The sequence below is a fragment of the Eptesicus fuscus genome, chromosome 18 (assembly GCF_027574615.1).
Source record: "Eptesicus fuscus isolate TK198812 chromosome 18, DD_ASM_mEF_20220401, whole genome shotgun sequence".
Lineage (NCBI taxonomy): Eukaryota > Metazoa > Chordata > Mammalia > Chiroptera > Vespertilionidae > Eptesicus > Eptesicus fuscus.
This window is the reverse complement of record NC_072490.1, coordinates 42,166,554-42,189,537: the sequence shown is the minus strand read 5'-3', so window position 1 is coordinate 42,189,537 and position 22,984 is coordinate 42,166,554. Positions and strand designations below refer to the sequence as shown.

At 46.8% G+C, this 22,984-nt stretch overlaps 1 protein-coding gene and 1 pseudogene across 1 annotated transcript in view; one reads left to right on the top strand and one right to left on the bottom strand.

The window, feature by feature from the left end:
* Positions 1-20,308, top strand: part of CHDH (choline dehydrogenase) — a 30,893-nt gene extending 10,585 nt beyond the window's left edge. Inside the window, exons 3-9 of the mRNA XM_054708176.1 lie at positions 11,233-11,980; positions 12,355-12,506; positions 13,155-13,284; positions 14,217-14,351; positions 17,362-17,504; positions 17,959-18,061; positions 18,769-20,308. Coding sequence (XP_054564151.1) covers positions 11,278-11,980; positions 12,355-12,506; positions 13,155-13,284; positions 14,217-14,351; positions 17,362-17,504; positions 17,959-18,061; positions 18,769-19,187 — 1,785 coding nt within the window. The 5' untranslated portion in view covers positions 11,233-11,277 and the 3' untranslated portion in view covers positions 19,188-20,308. The remainder of the gene's footprint in view (positions 1-11,232; positions 11,981-12,354; positions 12,507-13,154; positions 13,285-14,216; positions 14,352-17,361; positions 17,505-17,958; positions 18,062-18,768) is intronic.
* LOC103290460 (heterogeneous nuclear ribonucleoprotein A1-like) lies at positions 5,505-7,361 on the bottom strand (annotated as a pseudogene).
* Positions 20,309-22,984: the final 2,676 nt, after the last annotated feature.

Below are 22,984 nucleotides of genomic sequence, written 5' to 3'. Positions count from 1 at the left end.
AAAACAAATAAACAAACAAAAATACTGTTGGGATTGCTACATTGAAACTGTATATTGCTTTGGGTAATAATGGCATTTTAACAATATTAAGTCTTTCAATCCATGAACATGGGATGTTTTTCCATTTCTTTATGTCTCCTTTAATTTCTGTCAGCAGTGTTTTGTGTCAAGTCTTTTAATTCATTGGTTAAATTTATTTCTAAGTATTTTATTCTTTCTGATGCTATTATAAATGGAATCTCCCCTTAATTTCTTTCTTAGATTGTTCATTTTTAGTGTATAGAAATGTAGCTGATTTTTGTGTGTTGATTTTGGATCCTGTAACTTTGCTGCATTTGCTTTTTAGCTATACCAGTTTTTTAGTGTGTGTGCAGTCTTTTAAGGTTTTCTAAATATTATGTCATCTACAAACAGAGATAATTTTACTTCTTTTTTTAAACTTTGTTTGTTAATCCTCACCTGAGGATATTTTTTTCCATTGATTTTTAGAGAGAATGGAAGGGAGGGGGGAGACAGAGAGAGAAACATCAATGTGAGAGAAACACATCAATTGGTTGCCTCCCACACACACCTCGACCAGGTCCGGGGATTAAGCCTGCAACCTAGGTATGTGCCCTTGACCAGAATCAAACCCAGGACCCTTCAGTCTGCGGGCCGATGCTCTGACTACTGAGCAAAACCGTCTAGGGCTTTCTTTAAAATTTTTATGACTTTATTTCTTTTTCCTGTCTAATTGCTCTGGCTAGAACTTTCAGAACTATATTGAGTAAAAATGGCAAAAGAGGACACTCTTGTCTTGTTCCCAATATTAGAGTGAAAATTTCATTCTTTCACCATTGAGTATGATGTTAGCTGAGGGTTTTTCACATATGGCCTTGATCATGTTGGGGAAGTTTCTTCCTGTTCCTAGTTTACTGTTTGTTTTTAATCATGATAGTGTTGAATTTTATCAAATGCTTTTAATGCATCAATTGAGATGTTTATGTGGTTTTTATTCCTTCATTCTCTTAATGTGCTATATTACATTGATTGATTTTCATAGGTTGAACCATCTTTGAAGTACTAGAATAAATCCTACTTGGTCATGGTACATAAACCTTTTTAATATGCTGATGAAGTTTTGCATCAAGATTCACAAGAGATATTGGTCTGTAGTTTTCTTGTTAGTGTCTTTAGTATGACTTTGGTATCTAGGTAATACTGGTCTCATGTAATGAGTTAGGAAATTTTTCCTCCTCTTCAATTTTTGGGAAGACAGTGAGAAGGATTGATGTTAATTTTTCTTTATATTTTGGGAGAATTCATGAGTGAAGCCATCGTGTCCAGGCTGTTTCTTTGTTGGGAGGTTTTTGATTACTGATTCTATCTTCCTTACTAGTTATAGGTTTATTTGTACTTTATATTTCTTCACGATTCAATTTTGGTAGATGGTGTATTTCTGGGAATTTGTCCATTCCCTCTAGGTTATGCAATTTGTTGGTAGAAATTGTTTATAGTACTCTTATGATCCTTTTTATTTCTGTAAGATCAATAGTGATGTTTCTACTTTCATTGTTGATTTTACTAATTTATTTCTGTAAAAAGCTTATTTCTGTAAAATAAAAAATGACGTTCCTACTTTCATTTCTGATTTTACTCTCTCAGTCTACTTAAATATTTGTCAGCTTTTTAAAGAACCAATTTTTGGCTTGATTTTCTCTATTACTTTTTTGTTCTTAATTTCATTTATCTCTGCTCTATTCCCTTTCTTCTGCTAGCTTTGGTTTTAGTTTGCTCTTCTTTTTCTGCTTTCTTAAGATGTAAAGTTGGGTATTATTTGAAAACTCTTCTTTTTCAACGTGTGCATTTACAACTATGTTTCCTTCTTAGCCCTGCTTTCGCTGCATCTCATAAGTTTTGGTATGTTGTGTTTTCGTTTTCATTTGTCTCAAGGTATTTTCTGATTTTTTTGTGATTTTATCTTTGACACATTGATTGTTTAACTTCCACATATTTGTGACATTTTCAGTTTTCCTTCTGATATTGATTTCATTCCATATGATTAGAAATTATACTTTATGTGATTTCAGTCTTTTAAGAATTCATTAATATTTGTTTTATGGCCTAACATATAGTATGTCCTAGAGAATGTTCCATGTGCACTTGAGAAAAAAATGTCTATTTTGCTGCTGTTGGGTGGAGTTTTATGTGTAAGATACAGTTGGTGTGTAGTGTTATTCAAGTCCTCTATTTCCTTATTGATGTTCTCTCTGGTTAATCTATCCATTATTGAATTTGAGTACAGAAGTCTTCATTTGTTGCAGTAGAACTGTATTATTCCTTTAAATGTCAATACTTGCTTCATATATTTTGGGGTTCTGATGTTTGATACATATGTGAATTGCATGTTTTAAAACTTTATACAAAGGTCTCATTCAGGTGATACCATCTGTAGATTGCTTTTTATATTTTAAATATACTTTTAGGATTCATCCATGTTGATGTGAAGTGCTATGGTTCCTTCATTTTCACTGTTGTGTGTGGGATTTTTGATTGACTGCACTACTTTTTCTATATCCTTTGTATCTCCATATACATTTTGAAGTCAACATGTCAATTTCTAAAAAAAAACAACAACCAAAACACAAACCCAAAACACCCTGCTGAGCTTCGATTGGCACTGCATCAAACTTATCAATCCCTTTGGGGGAATAATGACATCACAACAACATTAGGTCTTCCTATTCATGGTATCTCTCTCTGTTTAGGCCATCTTTCATTTCTATCAGCCATGTTTGTAGTTGGTAGCGTATAGGGCTTATGCATATGTTGTTAAGCTTATTCCTAAGTGTTTCCTATTTCCCGATGCTCTTGAAATTGGTATTGTTTTGTTTTATGGTTGCCCCACAGAGGGTGGGATCTACCCCACCGCCACCCAAAATATGTTTAAATATTGAGACTGATGCAACACACATGTTGCTATGTTTACTCTCAGAATGGGGCTTTTTGGGGAGAGCAGGGCAGGTAGGTACCCATATTGGTCTGGGATGTCTTGAGTGAAAAGAGGGACAAGTAGATCTGATTTTTGTTATGGTTGAAGAATAGCACTAATGTGATGACTCCCATATGTAGGTTTGATTTGAATGATTTAAACTTCTCCACTGACAGCCAGGGGAGGGATGCCAGGACTTTGTTATGGACTTGCCCAATACGGAGCAAGAGTGAGGAATGGGGTTTGAAAGCTGTCAATGATCAAACATCAAAAATGGATGCAGACTTCTTTATTACATTTATTTACATTTAAAGGTTTAGTTGTTCATTAAGAGCATATAAAAAATACAGTTGACTTTTATTTGTTTAACTTGTACCTTATAATAAATTCACTTATTAATTCCAGTAGCTTTTTAAAAGAATTTCTTGGGAATTTCTATGTAGATAATCATGTCTACAAATAAGGACATTTGTAATTCTTTCCAATTGGAATGCTTTTTAAAAAACTAATTAATTAAACTTAAATTCCTAATTTAGAACCCTCATACAATGTTGAATAAACGTGGTGAAAATGAACATTCTTGCCTTGTTCCTGATCTCAGGGGGAAAGCTTTCAGCCTTTCACCATTGAGTACAAAGTTAGCTATAGGTGTTTCATAGATGCCCTTTGTCAGGAAGTTCTCTTTCATTCCTTCAGTAACACAGAGATTTTATAGATTTTGAATATTGCCAAATGATGTATGCATTAAGATGATCATGTGTTTTTCTTTTTTGGATTATTAATATGATGAAATACAAAGATTGATTGTCAAATGTTGAACCAACCTTGCATTCCTGGGATAAACTCTAGTGGGTTACAATGTATGCTTTTTGTACGTTGCTGGATATTATTTGCTAAAACTTTGTTAAAGAGTTTTGCATCTTTGTTCATGATGGATACTAGTCTGTAGTTTCCTTTTCTGGTGAAAGCTTTGTCTAGTTTGTTAAGATAATGCTGCATTTATTAAATGAGTTGGGGAGTGTTCTCTACTATTCTGTTTTCTATAAAATTTGTATTATTCCATCTTTAGTGTGTGTTAGATTTTACCAATGAAGTTTAGAGTTTTCTTTGTGGGAAAAATTTAAATTATGAATGTAATTTCTTTAAGAGATGTATATAACTAATTAGGTTATATAGTTTTTCTTGAGTGAGCTTTGATAATCTATCTTTTAAGAAATGTATGCATATTATCTTATTTATCAAATTTATTGGGGTAAATATTATGACTATTTCTTATACTGTAGAATATGCAATAATATCCTCTCTGTCGTTGCTGATGCTGGTAATTTGTGTTATCTCTCTTTTCTTTGTCTGGGAAGGGATTTATTAATTTTATTGTTTTAAAGAACAACAGTTTGGTTTTATTAATTTTTTATTTTTAAATGTTTTCAATTTTATTGATTTCTGCCATTATGTTTATTACTTTCTTCTATTTACTGTGAGATTGATTTTCTTTTTTCTAATTACTTACACATAAAAATATAGATTATCAATTTGCATTCTGACTTAGTAATATAAGCTTTTTAATGCTATATATTTCCCTCAAAGCATTGCATTCCCTGCATTCAACACATTTTGGTCTGCTGTGTTTTCATTTTCATTCAGTTAAAAAATTTGCACTCTGGCCAGTGTGGCTCAGATGTTTGGAGGGTTGTCTCATATACAGTTGTGTCCAAAAGGTGGCAGGTTTAATCCTGGTCAGGGCACATACTCAGTTGTGGGTTTGATCCCTGGTCAGGCGTGTGCAGGAGGCAACCAATCGATCTGTCTCTCTCTCTCTCTCTCTTTCTCTCTCTCAAATTACTATTTTTTAAATAGAGATAATCGGTTGCTTAAAAAAAAATCTAGCTAATGTTGAAAAAAAAAAACCACATAAAAATTTGCTAATTTCTTTAGTGATTTCTTCCTTGACACATGGGTTATTTACAAGTGTATTAAAATTTTAATATTTAGGAATTTTTAGAAATATTTTTATTTATTTATAAATCAAATATTTGGTGGTCAGAGAAAATACTTTGTTTCATTTCAGTTCTTTTAAATTTGTTGAGATTTTTATTATGGCCCAGAATAAGGTCTGTCTTGGTGATATACATTTGCACTGAACATGTATTCTTCTGTTGTTCAGTAATAACTGTTGATTAGTTGTCAGATTAGTTCATAATGTTGTTCAAATCTTCTATATTCTTACTGATTTTTTCATCTAGATGGGTTTTTAAAAAAGACATTTATTCGGCATCATGATCAGACTATTACATTTAGCAATCAACAACATGGGTACAAAAAATTCTACATTAAAATCCTTTGTTGGAATGCTTTACACTTTCCACAGAACAAAAACAGAAATAACCTGTTATACCATTAGTCACAAATAAAGTCCTCGAGGTTTTTTTTTGCCCATACACTTCATTATTGTCTAAAACGTGTCTTCACTTAGGCCCTGTCACCACTGTGCTTGGCTGAGTTCACAAATCTATTGTAACCTGTAGTTTCCCTGTCACTTTTCTGGCTCTCCTCTCTTTCTAAGCTTTGTTTCCTGGCAGTAATTAAAACCTTCTGCCGCCGCCTTAGCTACTGCTGCTGCTGGAACCACCATAGCCACCTTGGTTTCATAGTTTGGCAAAGTATTGGCCTCCACCACCCCAGGAGACAGAGCTGCTCTGCCTCCAAATTTTTCTCCTCCCATGGATCCAAAATTTGAAGATTGATGGTTGTAATTGCCAAAGTCACTGTAGCTTCCACCGTGTCCAAAATTGCTTCCATCATTACCAAATCCCTGATAACCATCCCCACTGCCACCAACCATATCCACCACCATCACAGCTGCCACCAAAGCCACCTCCACCACGCAAGTTTCCTCCATGATCAAGGTTGTCATTCCCACCAAAACCATCTCCATGACCACCTTCGAAGTTTCCAGAACCACTTCGACCTCTTTGGCTGGACGAAGCACTAGCCATCTCTGGCTTAGATAGGGCTCTTCTTACTTCACAGTTGTGGCCATTCACAGTAGGGTATTTCTGAATGACAGTTTTGTCTACAGAGTCATGGTCATCAAAGGTTACAAAAGCAAAGCCTTTCTTACTGTCACTGCCCCAGTCGGTCATGATTTCAATCACTTCAGTTTTCCCATACTGTTCAAAATAATCTCTTAAGTGATGTTCTTAAGTGTCTTCTTTAATACCACTGACAAAAATCTTTTCCACAGTTAAGTGGGCACCAGGTCTTTGAGAATCTCCTCTTGAGACAGCCCTCTTTGGTTCCACAGCTCTCCCACCCACCTTGCGTGGCCTTGCATTCAGGCTGCATCCACCTCCTCCGCCGTGGCACACGTGACAAACGCAAAGCCTCTGGAGTGCTTGGTGTTCAGATCTCTCTCACCACACAGTCTGTGAGTGGTCCCCATTGCTGAATATGGCTCCTCAGACTCTCATGGGTTGTTTCAAAGCTCAAACCTCCGATAAAGAGCTTCTGCAGCTGTTCAGTCTCCCTCGGGAGACTCTGACTTGGATATGATAGGAATACTTTAAGGATGCTTACTTACTCGGCAGCGTCCACCAGCAGAAAGGGGTGATCTAATGAACATATTACTAGATGTTTTATCTATTACGATGAGGGGAGTATTGAAGTCTCCAAGTGTAATTATGTATTTATTCATTTCTCCTTTCATTGCTCTCTGATTTTTTCCTTCATGATTCTGAAGTTCTGTTGCACACACACACATTGAGGATTGTTTTGCCTTAGGATAAATTGTCTCCTTTATCATTTTTAGGTGTCTTCTAAACCCTGCTAATATTCTTTGTACTGAAGTCTAGAGCTAATATTGTCACTTTAACTCTTATTTGTGTAGTGCTTATGTGGTGCATCTTTTTTCCACTTTCATATCTATTACATGTCTTTATTTTTAAAGTGGGTTTTTTTTGTGTGTGTGCACAACATATATTTGAGTCTTTCTTTTTGAAATCTCATTTGAAAAATAAAACAAATCTCATTTGACAGTTTCTGCACTTTAATTGGAATATTTAGATTATTTACACTTAATGCAGTTATTGATATGGTTGGATTTAAATCTACTCTTTTATTATTGGCTCTTTATTTGTCCCATCTCTTTTTAGTTTATTCTGCCATTATTTTTTATTAGTTTCAGGTATACAGCATAGTGGCTAGACAATTATATACTTTACAAAGTGTTCCCCTGATATTTCTACTCACCTGGCATCATATATAATTATTACAGTATTATTGACTACAGGTTGTCATCCCCATGACTGTTTTATAACTGTCAATCTGTATTTCTCAAACCCTTCACCTTTTTCACGTAGTTCCCTACTTCCCCTTCCCCTCTGGCAACCATCAGTCTGTTCTCTGTATCTATGAGTCTGTTTCTGTTTTGTTGGTTCATTTATATTGTCCGTTAGGTTTCACATAAAAGTGAAATCATATGGTATTTGTCTTTCTATGACTGATTTATTTCACTTAGCATAATACTCTCTAGGTCCATCCATGCTGTTGCAAATGGTAAGATTTCATTTCTTTTTTATGGCTGAGCAATATTCCATTGTATATATGTACCACAATTCTTTTATCCACTCATCTATTGATGGGCACTTGGGTTGCTTCCGTATCTTGGCTACTGTAAATAACCTACTGCAATGAACCATAAGGGTGCATAAATTCTTTCAAATTAGTGTTTTGGGTTTCTTTAGATATATGTCCAGAAGTTGAATCACTGCATCATAAGGCAGTTTTAATTTTTTGAGGAAATTTCATATGGTGTCCCATAGTGGCTGCACCAATCTGCATTCCCACCTGTAGTGCACAAGGGTTCCCATTTCTCCACATCCTCTTCAACACTTGTTTGTTGATGTATTGATGGTGGCTATTCTGACAGGTGTGAGGTGCTATCTCATTGTGGTTTTAATTTGCATCTCTCTGATGATTAGTCACATTGAGCATCTTTTCATATGTCTACTGGACATCTGTACGTCCTCTCTGGAGAAGCATCTATTCAGGTCCTTTGCCCATATTTTAATTGGATTTTAGTTGTATGAATTCTTTATACATTTTGCATATTAATCCCTTATCAGATGTATCATTGGCAAATATGTTCTCCCATTCAGTGGGTTGTCTTTTCATTTTGTTGACCATTTCCTTTACTGTGCAAAAACTTTTTAGTTTGATATAGTCCCACTTGTTTATTTTTTTCTTCTGTTTCCTTGCCTGGGGAGATATATCAGAAAAAAATTACAAGAGAAATGTCAGAGATTTTACTGCCTATGTTTTCTGGTTTCAAGTCTTATATTTGTCTTTAATCCATTTTTAGTTTATTCTTGTATATGGTGTAAGAAGGTGGTCTAGTTTTATTTTTTGCCTGTTGCTGTCCAATTATTGAATAGACTGTCTTTTCCCCATTGTATGTTCTTACCTACTTTGTCAAATATTAATTGACCATATAAGTGTGGGTTTATTTCGGGGCTCTCTGTTCTGTTCCATTGAGCTATGTGTCTGTTTTTATGCCAGGACCATCCTGTTTTGATAACTAAACCCTTGTAGTATAGTTTTATATCAGGTAGGGTAATACTTTGTTCTTCTTTCTCAAGATTGCTGTGGCTATTTGGGGCCTTTTGTGGTTCTGTATAAGTTTTTGGATTATTTATTCTAGGTCTGTGAAATATGCCATTATTTTGATAGGAATTGCATTGAATCCATAGATTGCTTTGGGTACCGTATTTTCCGGCGTATAAGACGACTGGGCGTATAGAAGATTTTCCTGGGTTAAAAAGTCGTCTTCTATGCCGGAAAATACGGTAGTTATGAACATTTTAATGATGGTAATTCTTCCTATCCCTGAGCACAAGTATATGCTTCCATTTACTTGTATCTTCTTCAATTTCTTCAGTGTCTTATAATTTTCTTATTCTTATAATTTCTTATTCTTAGGTGTTTTTGTTTGTTTTAAAATATATTTTTAGTGATTTCAGAGAGGAAGGGAGAGGGAGAGATAGAAACATCAATAATGAGGAAGAATCATTGATTAGCTGCTTCCTGCATGCTCCCCACTGGGAATCGAGCCTGCAACCTGGGCATGTGTCCTTCATTAGAATCAAACCTGGGACCCTTCAGTCTGCAGGCTGATGCTCTATCCACTGAGCCAAACTAGCTAGGGCTATTCTTAGGTATTTTTTTAAATACAATTATACTTGTATAAATGGAATTTTTTGTTTGTTTGTTTCCCTTTCTGATAGTTCATTATTGGTATATAAAAGTGCAACTGATTTCTGGATATTAATTTGTATCCTGCTACTTTACTGAATTTATCATTTCTAGTAGTTATCTATATACCGAATCATGTCATCTGCAAATAATGACAATTTTACTTCTTCCTTGGCAATTTGGATACCTTTTAATTCTTCTTCTCGATTGCTGTGGCTAGGACTTCCAGTGCCATATTGAATAAGAATGGTGAAAGCAGACATCCCTGTCTTATTTCTTATCTTAAGGGAAACACTTTTAGTTTTTTGTGCATTGAGTATGATGTTAGCTGTGGGTTTGTCATACATGAGCTTTATTATATTGAGATATGTTCCCTATATTCCCACTTTGTTGAGAGTTTTTGTCATAAATGGGTGCTGGATTTTGTCAGATGCTTTTTCTGCATATATTGATATGATCATATGCTTTTTATCCTTAATTTTGCTTATGTGGTGTGTCACATGTTAATTGATTTGTGGACATTGTACCAACCTTGCATCCCAGGAATAAATCCCACTTGATCATGGTGTATGATTTTTTTTTTAATCCTCACCTGAGGCTATTTTCCCATTGATTTTTAGAGGGAGGGAAAGGCAGAAATATCGATGTTAGAGAAACACATCGTTTGGTTGCCTCCTGCACGAGCCCTGACCAGGGCCCGGGCTGGGGAGGAGCCTGCAACCAAGGTATGTGCCCTTGACCAGAATCGAGCCTGGAACCAAGGGTCCGCAGGCTGACTCTCTACCCATTGAGCCACACCGGCGCGGGCTGATCTTTTTAATGTGTTGCTAGATGTAGTTTGCTAATATTTTGTTAGGATCTTTGCATCTATGTTCATCCGGGATATTGGCCTCTGATTTTCTCTTTGTAGTGTCTTCATCTGGTTTTTGAATTAGGATGACACTGGCCTCACAAAATGAATTTAGAAGTCTTCCCTCCTCTTGAAATTTTTGGAATACCGGTAGTTTGAGAAGGATTGATGTTAGTCCTTTTCTGAATGTTTGATAAAATTCACCTGGAAAAGGGCATGCCTTTTACCCTGTCAGGTCATTAGTGTGGAGAGCTGAGTTAACCCAGTGGGAAGCTGAGCTGCTGCCACCTGGGGCTAGTATGGGGCCTGGAGCGCTGGAAGGTTCCTCTCCGTGTTGCTGCTTCAGACGTGGCTTTCAGGAGCCCTGGGGCCTCTTTCTCCGTGCCTGCGTGAGGGGGCAGTGGGGAGTAGGCCCCTTTCTCTGCACTCTTACCTCAGCCTGCCTCCAGTGGTAGGCTGCCTCCTGGAGGGGCAGGGGGATCTATCGGGGTTTTCTTGTGGTTTCTCAGTCCTCTTGTGGCAGCCCTAGTCTCGGGCAGGTCATGGCTGGGCTTTCTCAGTTCTTGTGTCCAAGAGTTCTCGACGGGCTACCTGGTTCTTTTCTACCTCTGCACTGAGCATGTGGGGATTGATCTGCACACTCCTGGGAAAGGACCCTGCGAAAGCTACTGACATGTTTTGCTTGTTAGAACTTTAGCATTCTCCAGAGTGATCTTTGAAAATAGTCGCTCTGATCCCACCTCAATGGAAAGCTGTCCAGTGTATTCTATGGCCCTCAGGTCAAAGGCTTTCCGCTCTGCAGTCTAGAGCCCCCAACCCTGACTTTCTATCAGTTACTTGTTTAAGTCTTATCTGTCTCCCTGGCCCCCGACCATCAGTTTTGAGGGCAGGTATCTTGTTCTCTGTGTGTTGCTAGCAATGGAATGGCTCAGCCACTGTCTTGAAAGGATGAGGAATGAGTGGACGCCTGGAAAGCCCTTACCTCCCCTGCTCTCCAGCAGACAGACTCCTGCCTAGCTACAGGTTCACGCACAGGTGTCGCAGAGAAGCCTCCCAGCCCTGGGCAGACTTCTTGGTGAGCCTGCGGAGGCTGCCCGGCTTTAGGCTGATTCCGCATCGGCGTGCCGAATTAAAACATTTAAGGCCTATTTTTCTGTTTTAGGAAAAGCGAGCCCTCCGTGGATATCAGAGGACTTGGACTGGAAGCATGTGGTGTGTCCTGCGTGGCTGGAGGCGAGGGCACCTGAGCCCCTGGGGAGTGCAGGGGCAGCAGTGGCCCCCGGCCTTCCGTGCTCTGGCCAGTGTGGCCTCCGGGAGTGGAAACGAATACAGCCACGTGGTGGTGGGTGCAGGCTCCGCGGGCTGCGTGCTGGCTGGACGGCTCACCGAGGACCCCGATAAGCATGTGCTGCTGTTGGAGGCCGGGCCCAAGGACACGCATGCGGGGAGCAAGCGGCTCTTGTGGAAGATCCACATGCCCGCGGCCCTCGTGGCCAACCTGTGTGACGACAAGTACAACTGGTGCTACCACACCGAGCCGCAGGCAGGCATGGACGGCCGCGTGCTGTACTGGCCGCGCGGCCGGGTGTGGGGCGGCTCCTCGTCCCTCAACGCCATGGTCTACATCCGCGGGCACGCCGAGGACTACGACCGCTGGCACCGACAGGGCGCCACGGACTGGGACTACGCTCACTGCCTGCCCTACTTCCGCAAGGCGCAGTGCCACGAGCTGGGTGCCAGCCGGTACCGCGGCGACCAGGGCCCCCTGCACGTGTCGCGGGGTAAGACCAACCACCCGCTGCACCGGGCATTCTTGGAGGCGGCACAGCAGGCCGGCTACCCCCTCACCGAGGACATGAACGGCTTTCAGCAGGAAGGCTTCGGCTGGATGGACATGACCATCCACAAAGGTAGCGTCAAGTGCCCCCCTCTCCCCCCGCCCCAAGAAAAACATTTTACTAGTACAGCCCCCTCCCTCCTGCTCGCATCTTGGTCCGTAAGGGTGGACACCTGGGGCTGGTCTGAGCTGGAGGGCTGTGACGCCTTGGGCATTCATTCTCTGGGTCTCTGGCCCCTGAGGGTGTGGATAATGGAGTTAGCTCGATGGGGACACAGGCACGGAACCTCCAGGGGCCCCAGGTGGACGTGGGTTTCCGTGGACAGGGTCTCTGGTCTCAGCCTACACAGTCAGGGAAAGACACATTTCCCCTTTCTCCAGCCCCTTCCCACTCCCCCCTGGGCAGGGGCCAGGGGCTGTGCCTGAAATCCTCGCTCTGTCCTGCAGGCCAGCGCTGGAGCGCAGCCTGTGCGTACCTGCACCCAGCCCTCGGCCGCCCCAACCTCACCGCCGAGGCCCGGACGTTGGTGAGCAGGGTGCTGTTTGAAGGCACCCGCGCCGTGGGCGTGGAATACATCAAGAACGGCCGGAGCCACAGGGTGAGCCACGCACCCCCGGGCCTGGGCCACTCAGCTGGGGGCGGGAATGGGCCGTAGTCCTGCTCTCGTCTCCATCAGCACTGTGGTGGGGAGGGGGCAGCTGGTGGCAGTGGCCTGAAAGATCCTTCCCAGGGCTTAGCTGGGGTGGAGGCCCGTTTGGGCACCTGCAGAGCCTGCTGTGCCCCGGATGAGCGCCCCTGTGAGCCTGCCTGCCGCTCCCCACCTCAGCGCTGTCCCCAGGACCTTCCACGCCTTTTCGGAAGTTGATGGGTTTTACTAGAAGTTTTGAGAGCCGTAACCGTGATCGTACTCCGTATTTCTGCACGGGGCTGTTCTCCACTTAGCAGTGTGTCAGGATTGTCCTCCATCCCACCGCTCGCCTTATGGGAACCGCTCGTTCGAGTGTGGTTTCTCACTTAAGTTCCACGGTCCTGTTTTTAAGACCATCATCACTAACTGGCGGTCGCAGAATATTCCAGAATATAATCATGGTTTATTTATGAGCGCACGGGATAGCCGAACACGTGGGGAGCTTTCACACAGCACCCCGGGCGTCCTCCTCCCTCCTCCCACGCCGAGGCCACGTTCTCAGGTCTGCCTGCCTTTGGGAGGGGAAGTGTGACCTGCTGGGCCTGCTGCCTCTTCCAGGCTTATGCCAGCGACGAGGTGATTCTGAGTGGAGGTGCCATCAACTCCCCGCAGCTGCTCATGCTCTCTGGCGTCGGCAACGCAGACGACCTCAAGCAGCTGGGCATCCCCGTGGTGTGCCACCTTCCGGGTGAGCTTCCTTCTCCACTGCTCCTGGAGGGGGTCTCTGCTAAACACAACCGTTTATTGTATTGTGTTAGTGTGGACTGGGGAGGGGACAGGAGTCGGTGCTTTTCAGAACTGTCCCATTTCTCTCATGAGCCTGAAGGTCCCCCAGGGACACCCCCCCCCCCAAGTCTTTGGGTTGCTCTCCTCCTGTCCCTGGCCATCCTGTCGCACTGAGAGGCGAGGCCCTGTAGCAGGGAGCATCTGCCCGTAAAGCCTGCTGGAACAGGCTCAGCAGGTCACCCGGGCAGCTCTGTGCTGAGGGCCCAGGCCCCTGTGTTTTCCATCCTCAGTGCTCACCACTTGCTCTGATGTTAAAGATGCTAACTCAGCACTGCTGGGTATGCTTCTCACATTAAGACAGTGCTCCGGGCCTGCAGTTTATTCTACAAACTGTCTTTGATGCCCTTTGGGGCCTGTCCCTTTTGCCCTCCCTTATAACCCAAGCTCCCAGAGTCCTGGCCGTTTTGCGTTGAGGCTTCCTCATAAGGGGTCTGTGAAAGTGCTGGGCCATGACAGTGACCTGCCCAGCATCCCCTTGAGCTTGGATGAGCTCACGCAGGGTCTGCACAGCATGAGGGGGCCTGCTTCCCCCGGCCAGAGGTGAGGTTGGGCTGTCAGCCATGCAGTGACAGCTCCCTGAGCAGTACCTGCTGCACACGTGGGCCCTGCCCTCATGGAGGGTACTGCTTGGCAGGAAGGCAACTGGATGGGTGGCTTTGGCAACATCTGAGAGGGCTGGACTTGGCCAGGAGTGCAGAATGGTGTCCCTGGGAGGTGATCCGGGGCCTGCAGGTAAAGTGGGTAGGGGAGAAGTTTTCAAAACCAGGGGGATGTTGAGAGGTCAGCTAAGCTCCCCTTGGTAGCCCTTCTCCTCACCACGCCCTCCTATTTCAGGAGTTGGTCAGAACCTGCAAGACCACCTGGAGATATACATCCAGCAGGCATGCACCCGTCCTATCACCCTCCACGCAGCACAGAAGCCCCTGAGGAAGGTCCGGATTGGTCTGGAGTGGCTCTGGAAGTTCACAGGTTGGTGGAGATGGTCTGAGGGCATCGTGAGGTGCTGAGCAAGGGCTCTGGTCCCAGATTGCTGGTTTGAAGCTGAGCTCTGCCATTTGCCTCAGCTCTTCGAGCCTTAGCTTTCCCATCTGAAAAATGGGATGCACAGTTCCTGCCTGATGGGCTGGTGTGAGGACCAGACTCAGTAGCACAGGGCCTGACCTGGGTGAGATGCCTCAAGGGCTAGGTGCACCTCTTCCCTGCAGAGGGATGGGGATGGCCTTGTGCTGGACACCATGAGGTGGCCAAGGAGCCAGGAGAAAAGGCACTTGGTGCTGGACTATAGAATCAGCATCCATTTCTTAGTTAGAAAACAAATGGAGAAAGTAGAGGAGAACCAAGATGGCGGCATAGGTAAAGGTGGTACTCGCCGCTCCCATAACCACATCAAAATTACAACTAAAATACAGCACATCACTCAGGACCACCTGAAAGCTGGCTTAATGGAAGTCCTACAACTAGAGAAGTAAAGAAAACAGCACAGGAAGACTGGTAGGAGGGGTGGAGGCACGGAATGGGCCGGTCTGACACCCACGTGTGGCTTTTTTTTTTCAATTGGGAGGAATAGCTTAGCTCAGTGGTCGGCAAACTGCGGCTTGTGAGCCACATGTGGTTCTTTGGCCCCTTGAGTGTGGCTCTTCCACAAAATACCACGGCCTGGGCGAGTCTATTTTGAAGAAGTGGCGTTAGAAGAAGTTTAAGTTTAAAAAATTTGGCTCTCAAAAGAAATTTCAATTGTTATACTGTTGATATTTGGCTCTGTTGACTAATGAGTTTGCCAACCACTGGCTTAGCTGCAGAGGTCTCCCGTGAGGAGCAAGGGGTCCCAGCCCCATACCAGACCTAGGAAGAGAAGTCCCTGTAATTTTGGGCTGTAAAAACCAGTGGTGATTGTGGCTGAGTGACAAGGAGGCAATTCCTTTTTAAAGGGCCAGCACATGAACTTACACAGACTCGCTCCATCTGAGCGTGGTGCTGGGGCAATGGCTTCGGGGAGCCAGGAACTTATGGGGAGGAACTGGATTTCCTAGCATCTGAACAAAAACTCAGGGGTGCTCGCAGGGCTCACTGTTCCTGTGCTAAGATCTCCTGTTGCAGAGCTGACTGGCAGCCATATCTGCATTTCCATCAGCCTGGCCTACATTGTTTGCTCTGCCAAGGTGATTCCCTGAGACCCCGGCACATCCAACTTGCAGCAGCTTTTCCATATGAATGGCCTGTCCTGGCTCAGGCATCAGACTTTTCTAAAATCTCTCAAGCAAGCAAGAGCTGGTGTCAGCGTGCCCAATACCTATCGATAAGAGGCCCAAGACAGTTTGGCCTCTCCTGGGCACTTCCGGACCCAACACAAGTGGCGGCCAGCTGTAGGTCGCTCTGTGGCTCTTGCGAGGTGGTCCCAGGAGACCCCAGAGCCAGTGCACCCAGTGGACAGCTTCAGACCCTACCAGAGTACAGCTCTACACATCCACAAGCAGCACACTCAAGGGGCAGACTCAGTGAGCACCAGAGCCCCACTGAAGCAAGTCCTGCTCCAGAGGGCTGTCTCCTGCCCATCAGCTCTCCCACTGCAGTCACACCTGATCCTCACAGCGAATTGGCCTGTGGCCAACAGCAATTAACACAACTACAACAAGACTGTGCACACAGCCCACAAAGGGGTGCACCTAGAGTGCCCAGCTCAGGTGACTGGGGAGGCTGAGCCACTGGGCCCTACAGGGCACCTACTGGACAAGGCCACTCTGCCAATTCCAGGAGAAGAGCAGCTTTACGTAATACATAGAAATAAACACAAAATGTAGAGACAAAGAAACATGTCATAAATAAAAGAACAGGAGAAATAGCTAGGAAAAATCTAAATGAAATGGAAGCAAGCAAACTACTAGGTACCATCATTCACATTTATGGGGGTGCTGGAAGGAGAAGAGAGAGCAAGATACTGAAAACCTGTTTGAAGAAATAATGGACTTATAGGTCCAGGAAGTGCAGAGAGTCCTAAACAAGAGGAACCCAAAGAGGCCCAAACGAAGACACATCCTAATTAAAATGCCAAGGGTTAAAGACAAAGAGATAATCCTAAAAGCAGCAAGAGAAAAACAGCAAAAGAAGAAAAAAGATTAAAAAGATAATAAATACATATCTATCAACAGTTGAGTCTGAAAATAAAAATAAATGAACAAGGAATCTAATGAATAAAATAGACTCAGAGGCATGGAAACATGGAACAGACTGACAAATCTCGGGGTGGAGATTTTAACCAAAGAACGTATGTGCATATATGCATTGCCTATGGACACAGACAATAGGGTGGTGAAGGTTTGGGGTGGGGCAGGGCAGGAACTGGATAGAGGGGAACATCTGTAATACTCTCAACAATAAAGATTTAAAGGGAAAAAAAAAGAAAATGGAAAATGCTGAGTTTCCATAACTGAGTTTGGCCAGGAAATGGTGCTTTGAAATCCTATTCATTCACTCAGCACCTGTTTCTCACAAATTTACCGAGTGCTAGAGGGTGAGAAGTCCCAGAAAGGCAGGTATCCTCCGGCGTTTACACTGGGAGGGGGACAGTGGAGAGAATCAGGTAACCATGCTGAATGTTAAATGCTGTGAGAGAAAGACCAGGGGATCTGAAAGGCAGGAAGAGTATGTGCCAAGGCGCCTGGACTAGGCATCTCATTAGTTGGGCCGGAGAGATTGCAACCCGTGGTGGGAGGTTAGCGGGGGGAGGGCTTGATCACGAGGAGGACAGGCCAGGTTAGGGTTACCTGTGGGACCCCAGGCCTCACAGTCCAGTCTCAGTGGTGGCGTCAGGGGGAGAGGCAAAGCTGAAGACTCTCGGCAGGTAGACAGGCAGCTGACATTGGAAGCTGTGGTGCCGTGCCGGTGAGCCCACCTGGGGAGAGAGGAAGGACAGGTAGGCGCACCGGGGGCCTGAGGCCGGCCCACAGGCCCTGCTCTGACTGACTTCTCTCCCAACCCTCAGGGGATGGAGCCACGGCCCACCTGGAAACAGGTGGGTTCATCAGGAGCCGGCCTGGGGTCTCCCACCCAGACATCCAGTTCCACTTCCTGCCGTCCCAAGTGATTGACCACGGGCGTGTCCCCACCCAGGAGGAGGCTTACCAGGTGAGCAGACAGTCTCATCTTCTCCATCTTCCCCACTGCGGCAGGGCCTTCGGGGGGGGGGGGGGGGGAGTGCACAGGCCTGTGCCCGCCCTGCAGCTGCTCAGTACGTCTGAGCGGGGACAGGCAGTCTGCCCGTGGCAGGACAGGTGAGGCCCACACCAGCTTGGGGCAGCTGCTCTCGGTACTGAGCACCGGGAGTGCACCAATGGCACCAACTCTGCCCAGGGCTTGCCAGCTCCTGAAAAGCTTGGACGTCCGTTACAGAGGCAGGAGTGCTTCCCAAGCTGGTTTTTAATCACTGTGGAGGGTGGGCAAGTAAGACGCAGGCAGATGCTAAAATATACCTGCTCTTAATTGACTTTGGATACAGAGCCCCACCCCCAGGAAACCTGGGACCTCTCTAAACTGAGTTGGGGGGCTGATGGAAGTGACTGGTCCCTCTGGATTCACCCAGGTGCATGTGGGGACCATGCGGGGCACGAGTGTGGGCTGGCTCAAACTGAGAAGTGCCAACCCCCAGGACCACCCTGTGCTGCAACCCAACTACTTGTCAACAGGTAACCCCCCCGCCACCTGTGTGTGCCCCAGGCCTGCTGGTCACTGCCTGAATGGCTGCCTTTATGGGTTTGTTTCTGAGACACAGTCGCGCTCTGTCTTCCCTCCGCCCCATCATTCTAGTCTGCGCACTTGCACACGCTGCTGTGTGGTGCCCGGGGTCCCTTGAAGTAACCACATGAGAGACGTGCAGCTTTCAAAGCAACTTACCCGGAGGTTCAAGGCGGCGACCTGGCTGTGTACACATAGCTCACGAGCATTTGTCCTGCTGTGACTGTGAACACCTTCAAAAGCGACTATGTTCGCCGGCCTGCCTCTCTGCACACAGCAAAAATGAGCGCTCCCCAGCCGGCAGGTTATGCAGTAAAACCGTGGGGCCCTCCCAGCCACACGGTGGCAGAGGCAAGGTGTGAGTTCCGATTCCTAACATGCAGATACAATCCAGATCCCCGATTCACACCTGGGGCCTCTGAGGCACGCCGTGTCCGTCTCGCCTGCTCCCTGTTTGGGCTTCATGGGACTCTGCTCGGTGGCACGCCACCGCCTGTGGGGAGGGCAGGAACCGGATAGGCCACAGCAGCCTGGTGGCCGGGACCTCCGCGTCCTGAACGGTCTCCCCGCGGGCAGCTGACCGAGCCTCTCCAGGTCCGAGCCTGCCTGCAAGGCCAGCGTGGTCAGAGGACGCTCACCTGTGCCTTCTCCTCCACAGAAGCCGACATTCATGATTTCCGCAATTGTGTGAAGCTGACCAGAGAAATTTTTGCCCAGGAAGCCCTGGCCCCGTTCCGGGGAAAAGAGCTCCAGCCAGGAAGCCACGTGCAGTCCGATAAAGAGATCGACGCCTTTGTGCGGGCGAAAGCGGACAGCGCCTACCACCCCTCGTGCACCTGCAAGATGGGCCAGCCCTCCGACCCCACGGCCGTGGTGGATCCGCAGACCAGGGTGATTGGGGTGGAAAACCTCAGGGTGGTCGACGCATCCATCATGCCCAGCGTGGTCAGCGGCAACCTGAACGCCCCCACGATCATGATCGCGGAGAAAGCGGCTGACATCATCAGGGGGCGGCCTGCACTCCGGGACAAGGACGTCCCCGTGTACAAACCCAGGACCCTGGCCACCCAGCGTTGAGGCAGTCGCTGCCTGGGAAGGCCCCCACCCAGCCAAGAGAGGCAGCACAGCCCTTCTCCAAATGCTCTTTCCTGAAACTCTCTAGAATGTTAGGGTTCAGTGGCAGAGAACTGGACAATTTCTTAAGATGTGAGACCAGTCCTGTTCAGTGCCAGGTTCCTCTCCCCCTGCCTTGTCCCGTGGGCCTTTGGGAAAGGCCAGCATTCTGGCAGGAGGCCGTGGAAGACTCAGCTCCTACCTGGGCCCCCTCCAACCCAGGGGCCTGCTGCCTTCCTCATTCCTGGTTGGACTGGAGGAAGGTGGTCCTCTGAAGGCAGGCCCCTCAGAGAGCAGGCTGCTGTGCAGAGGCTGGGAGCTGCCTGCCCCGAGGGGGCACCCTCCACCTCGGGCTGCAAGCTGTGGCTGAGGCAGGAGTCCTGCCGAAGTTAGGGAGTGCAGCCGGGACTTGTGCCCAAGCCTGCAGTGCCCCTGTTCAGGGGGAGCGCTGCCTGCGGGGTGGGGTGAGGGACAGCACCAGCCTCTCCTCTCTCCTGGGCTCCCTGATCTCTCCCCCGGAGGGAGGCACGAGCTGGTGCTCGGAGGGGCCGGCAGCTCCCTGCCTGGTTCTTACTGAACACAGACTGACGAGAGGATTTCTGGGTCTTGTTCAAGGAGAGAAGCGTCTGCGAAGACCCCTCGCCACTACAGGTTTCACGTCTTTGCATTTTAGACGAGTTTCTTGTTACCAGGAAACCTGGAACCCAGAGCAAACCCCACATGCCAGACCTCGCTCCGTGCCAGGCCGTGAAGACTCTTTCCCTTGGCGCTGGGCAAGGCCGGCTCATTCTCATTCTCCAGATGTCCGTGGGAACAAGCAGGACGGGCCGCGGCGGACCGGAATGGCCGTCAGTAAAACTATGCGGCCTGGCCCCGCAAAAATGCGATTGAGAGAGAAAAGTAAATTGTCAGATTTGAGTTTGGGGTGGTGGGAAGAAAACCAGATACAAGCAGCATTTAAAACAGCCCTTTGATCTTTAAATTTCTCATAATTCAATAATGTAATCCAATAACTTATTTTTTAACTGAGATACCTTTTCCAGACTGCTCTTACAAGGTAATAAACTAAATGCATTTTGGATTGATTGTTTTTAAAGTTATTCAAAGCCACAGTCTGTGGCAGGGCATGAAAGAATTCTATGGGGAAGTCTGCCATGCCGGGCCCGGAATAAGGGAGGGAGGAAAACGGGATGTTCAGGCTTCTCCCAGGACCGGAGTGGACTGAGGTGGCTCAGAGGCCTGACAGCCACATGTGTGTTCCCGAGAAAGACCTTCCAGAAAGGCAGGGAGAAGAAAACCACCTCTCCTTCCGTTACATCTCACCTGGATCCTGCTTTATTTCCGTTCCACGCAAGGGTCGGGGAAGAAAATTCTAGATCTGCCAAGAGATTTCTCCTAGAGAGGCTGCCGCCGTGGCCCGTGGCCGCCATCCTCGGGGTCTGGGAGCCACCTGCAGGGGCGAAGGAGCAGCAGGAGTGCGGGTGCCCGCCCCCTGCTCCGAAGGCCAAGAAGTAACGAGTTAGGCGCGTGGGGTCCAGGGACTGCACTGACCTTCGCGGTGCTGGTATGGCCGGTGCACGGCCATTCAGTTCCGCCACCCTGTGTTCTGGGGATGGTCCCGTCTCCAAGCCTGGCTTGTTGCTGCTGTGGCTGTGTTGCAGGTTAAGCAAATAACACATCCCGGCCCCCCTCCCACTCTTGCATACAGGGCCTTGTTCCTAGGATCGCACAGTTTAGCCACCACAGAAATAAGTTTCAAAAGAGAAAGACTGTCACATGTCACAAACCCACAGGGGTTCAGACCGGGGATGGAATATTCTGACTTAAAGCAGCGCCCCCTCGGGGCAGAGTGAGCAGCGGCCCACGTCACACCCACCAGGCCGCCTGCAGTTCCACGGCCACGGGGGCCCGCCGCCCGAGGGAGGGCTGTTGTCTGAGGCGGCCAGAGGGGCAGAAGGTGCCGACCGAGGTGGGGCGAGGAGCCAGTCAGGCTGCTGCAGTGGCTGGGCCGCACCGAGCCCCCAAGCCTGCCCCCCGAAGTTCCCAGGAGACAAGGCATATCATTTTAGAGAAATAAAGGCTTTTCAACAAAGGGAAGCGTAGCTGGAGTCTGCTTTGAGTGGGGGTAGACTGCCCATTAAACCCCTGAGCAAAAGCCTGCAGTAGCTAAAAAAATCAAAGAACGTAATGGACAAAAAAAGGTTTAAAAGCATAAAAGCTGCGTTTGTGTCCAGGGACCAGGCTCTGAGGAGCGCTGACCCCTCTGAAGAAGCCTGTGCTTGGGCCGACGAATCAGCAGATGGTCCTCCTGACAGAAGGAGGGCTGACACGCAGGTAGGAGCAGCCTGCCCGGGGAACCGCCTCCTTTCTGCTTCCCCTGCAGCCAGCAAGAACCAGCATTTCCATGCTTTCAGGTAGGTTCTTCTCTCCAGCCAGACCACGTCCCTCCACCCAAGGTCAGTGCCTATTTCCACCGATCAACTCAACACCAGATCTAACACCTAGATCCCTTTCTCTTAAAAACCAGGGGAAACCCACACAACCCCTTCCCTGGCCCGGTCTCGAGACCCAGGCAGTCCTCTCATTTCGTCTCCTGTCACCGTCCTCAAGGCCACGCTCAGCTTGTTCCCATGGTGGAAGCCAGGGCCCCAGGCCTGCTCCTCAGCCTCGCCTGCCCTCAGAGTTCCCAGGAGACGAGACATATCATTGTGGAGAAGTAAAAACGTCAGCAAACGAAAGCGTAGCTGGAGTCTGCGTGGAGCTGGGTCGTCGCGTCAAGAAGCCGGAGCCGTGCGTGACCGTTTTTTAGGACAAACCGACCGCCGTCCTAACAACAAAAACCTTTGTAGAAAAGCAGACGATTGGCAAAGACGCGTACTCCCGTGGTGTAGCCTGTTAAAGCAACAACGTGAAACAAGCGGCCCTGGTTTCTCTCACCTGCGTGGGGTCAGCAATAAATGGGGCTTGTCCAGCAGGCCAAGCCCACACTGTGCACCGAGGCGCTTCCCGCCTTCACCACCCACCCTCCGGGGCCTTGGGCTAATGCCGGAACGTCTTGGGATGGACCAATGGACCGGGGAAGCACCACCCGGCCACGCCTGGATGGAAACCACTGAGACAGTTGTTAACGAGGCTCTTGCTTGTTGACAGTTACATCAGAGCTGCCATTCCCATGGTGTGACACCATGAAAAACACAGGTTAAAGAAACTCAAGACTTCCCGGGGACACAACAAAGTGACACTTTTCAGGGGACGGAAGGGGAACCGAAAGAAAAGACGTTTAATCATAAAACTTTCCTAAAACAAAGGAAAAAACAAACCATGCTCTACAACTTCAAATTTTTCTTACAAAGAAAAATTTAATGTTAAGTGAGAGGCTGAACCAGGCTTAAAGCAGACAGAGATTCGGAGTGGTGCAGCCCATAAAAATGCCCATTTTTAAGTACTGACTGGAAAACATGGTTGCCTATCCCAGAAAAGTCAGTCCTGGGAGGCAGTGTTGGACTGGTGATGGTAAGCCACACAATAAGACCAACACCTAAGAAAGAAACAGAGTCCGAGGAGATGGTAACAGTGGTTTAGCCCTTTAGGAGAAACAGTGCTCTCTGCAGCTGGTATCAAGTTACCATAGGCATTGACGGAGCGACGAGAAGAAGAAAAAAATCTACACAATTACAGAACTGCCCTCACAGAGTGCCCGCCCCTCCCAAGCTCTCACTGGCAAACGCCAGTTCTTTGCAAGGAGAGCTCCCAAATACAAT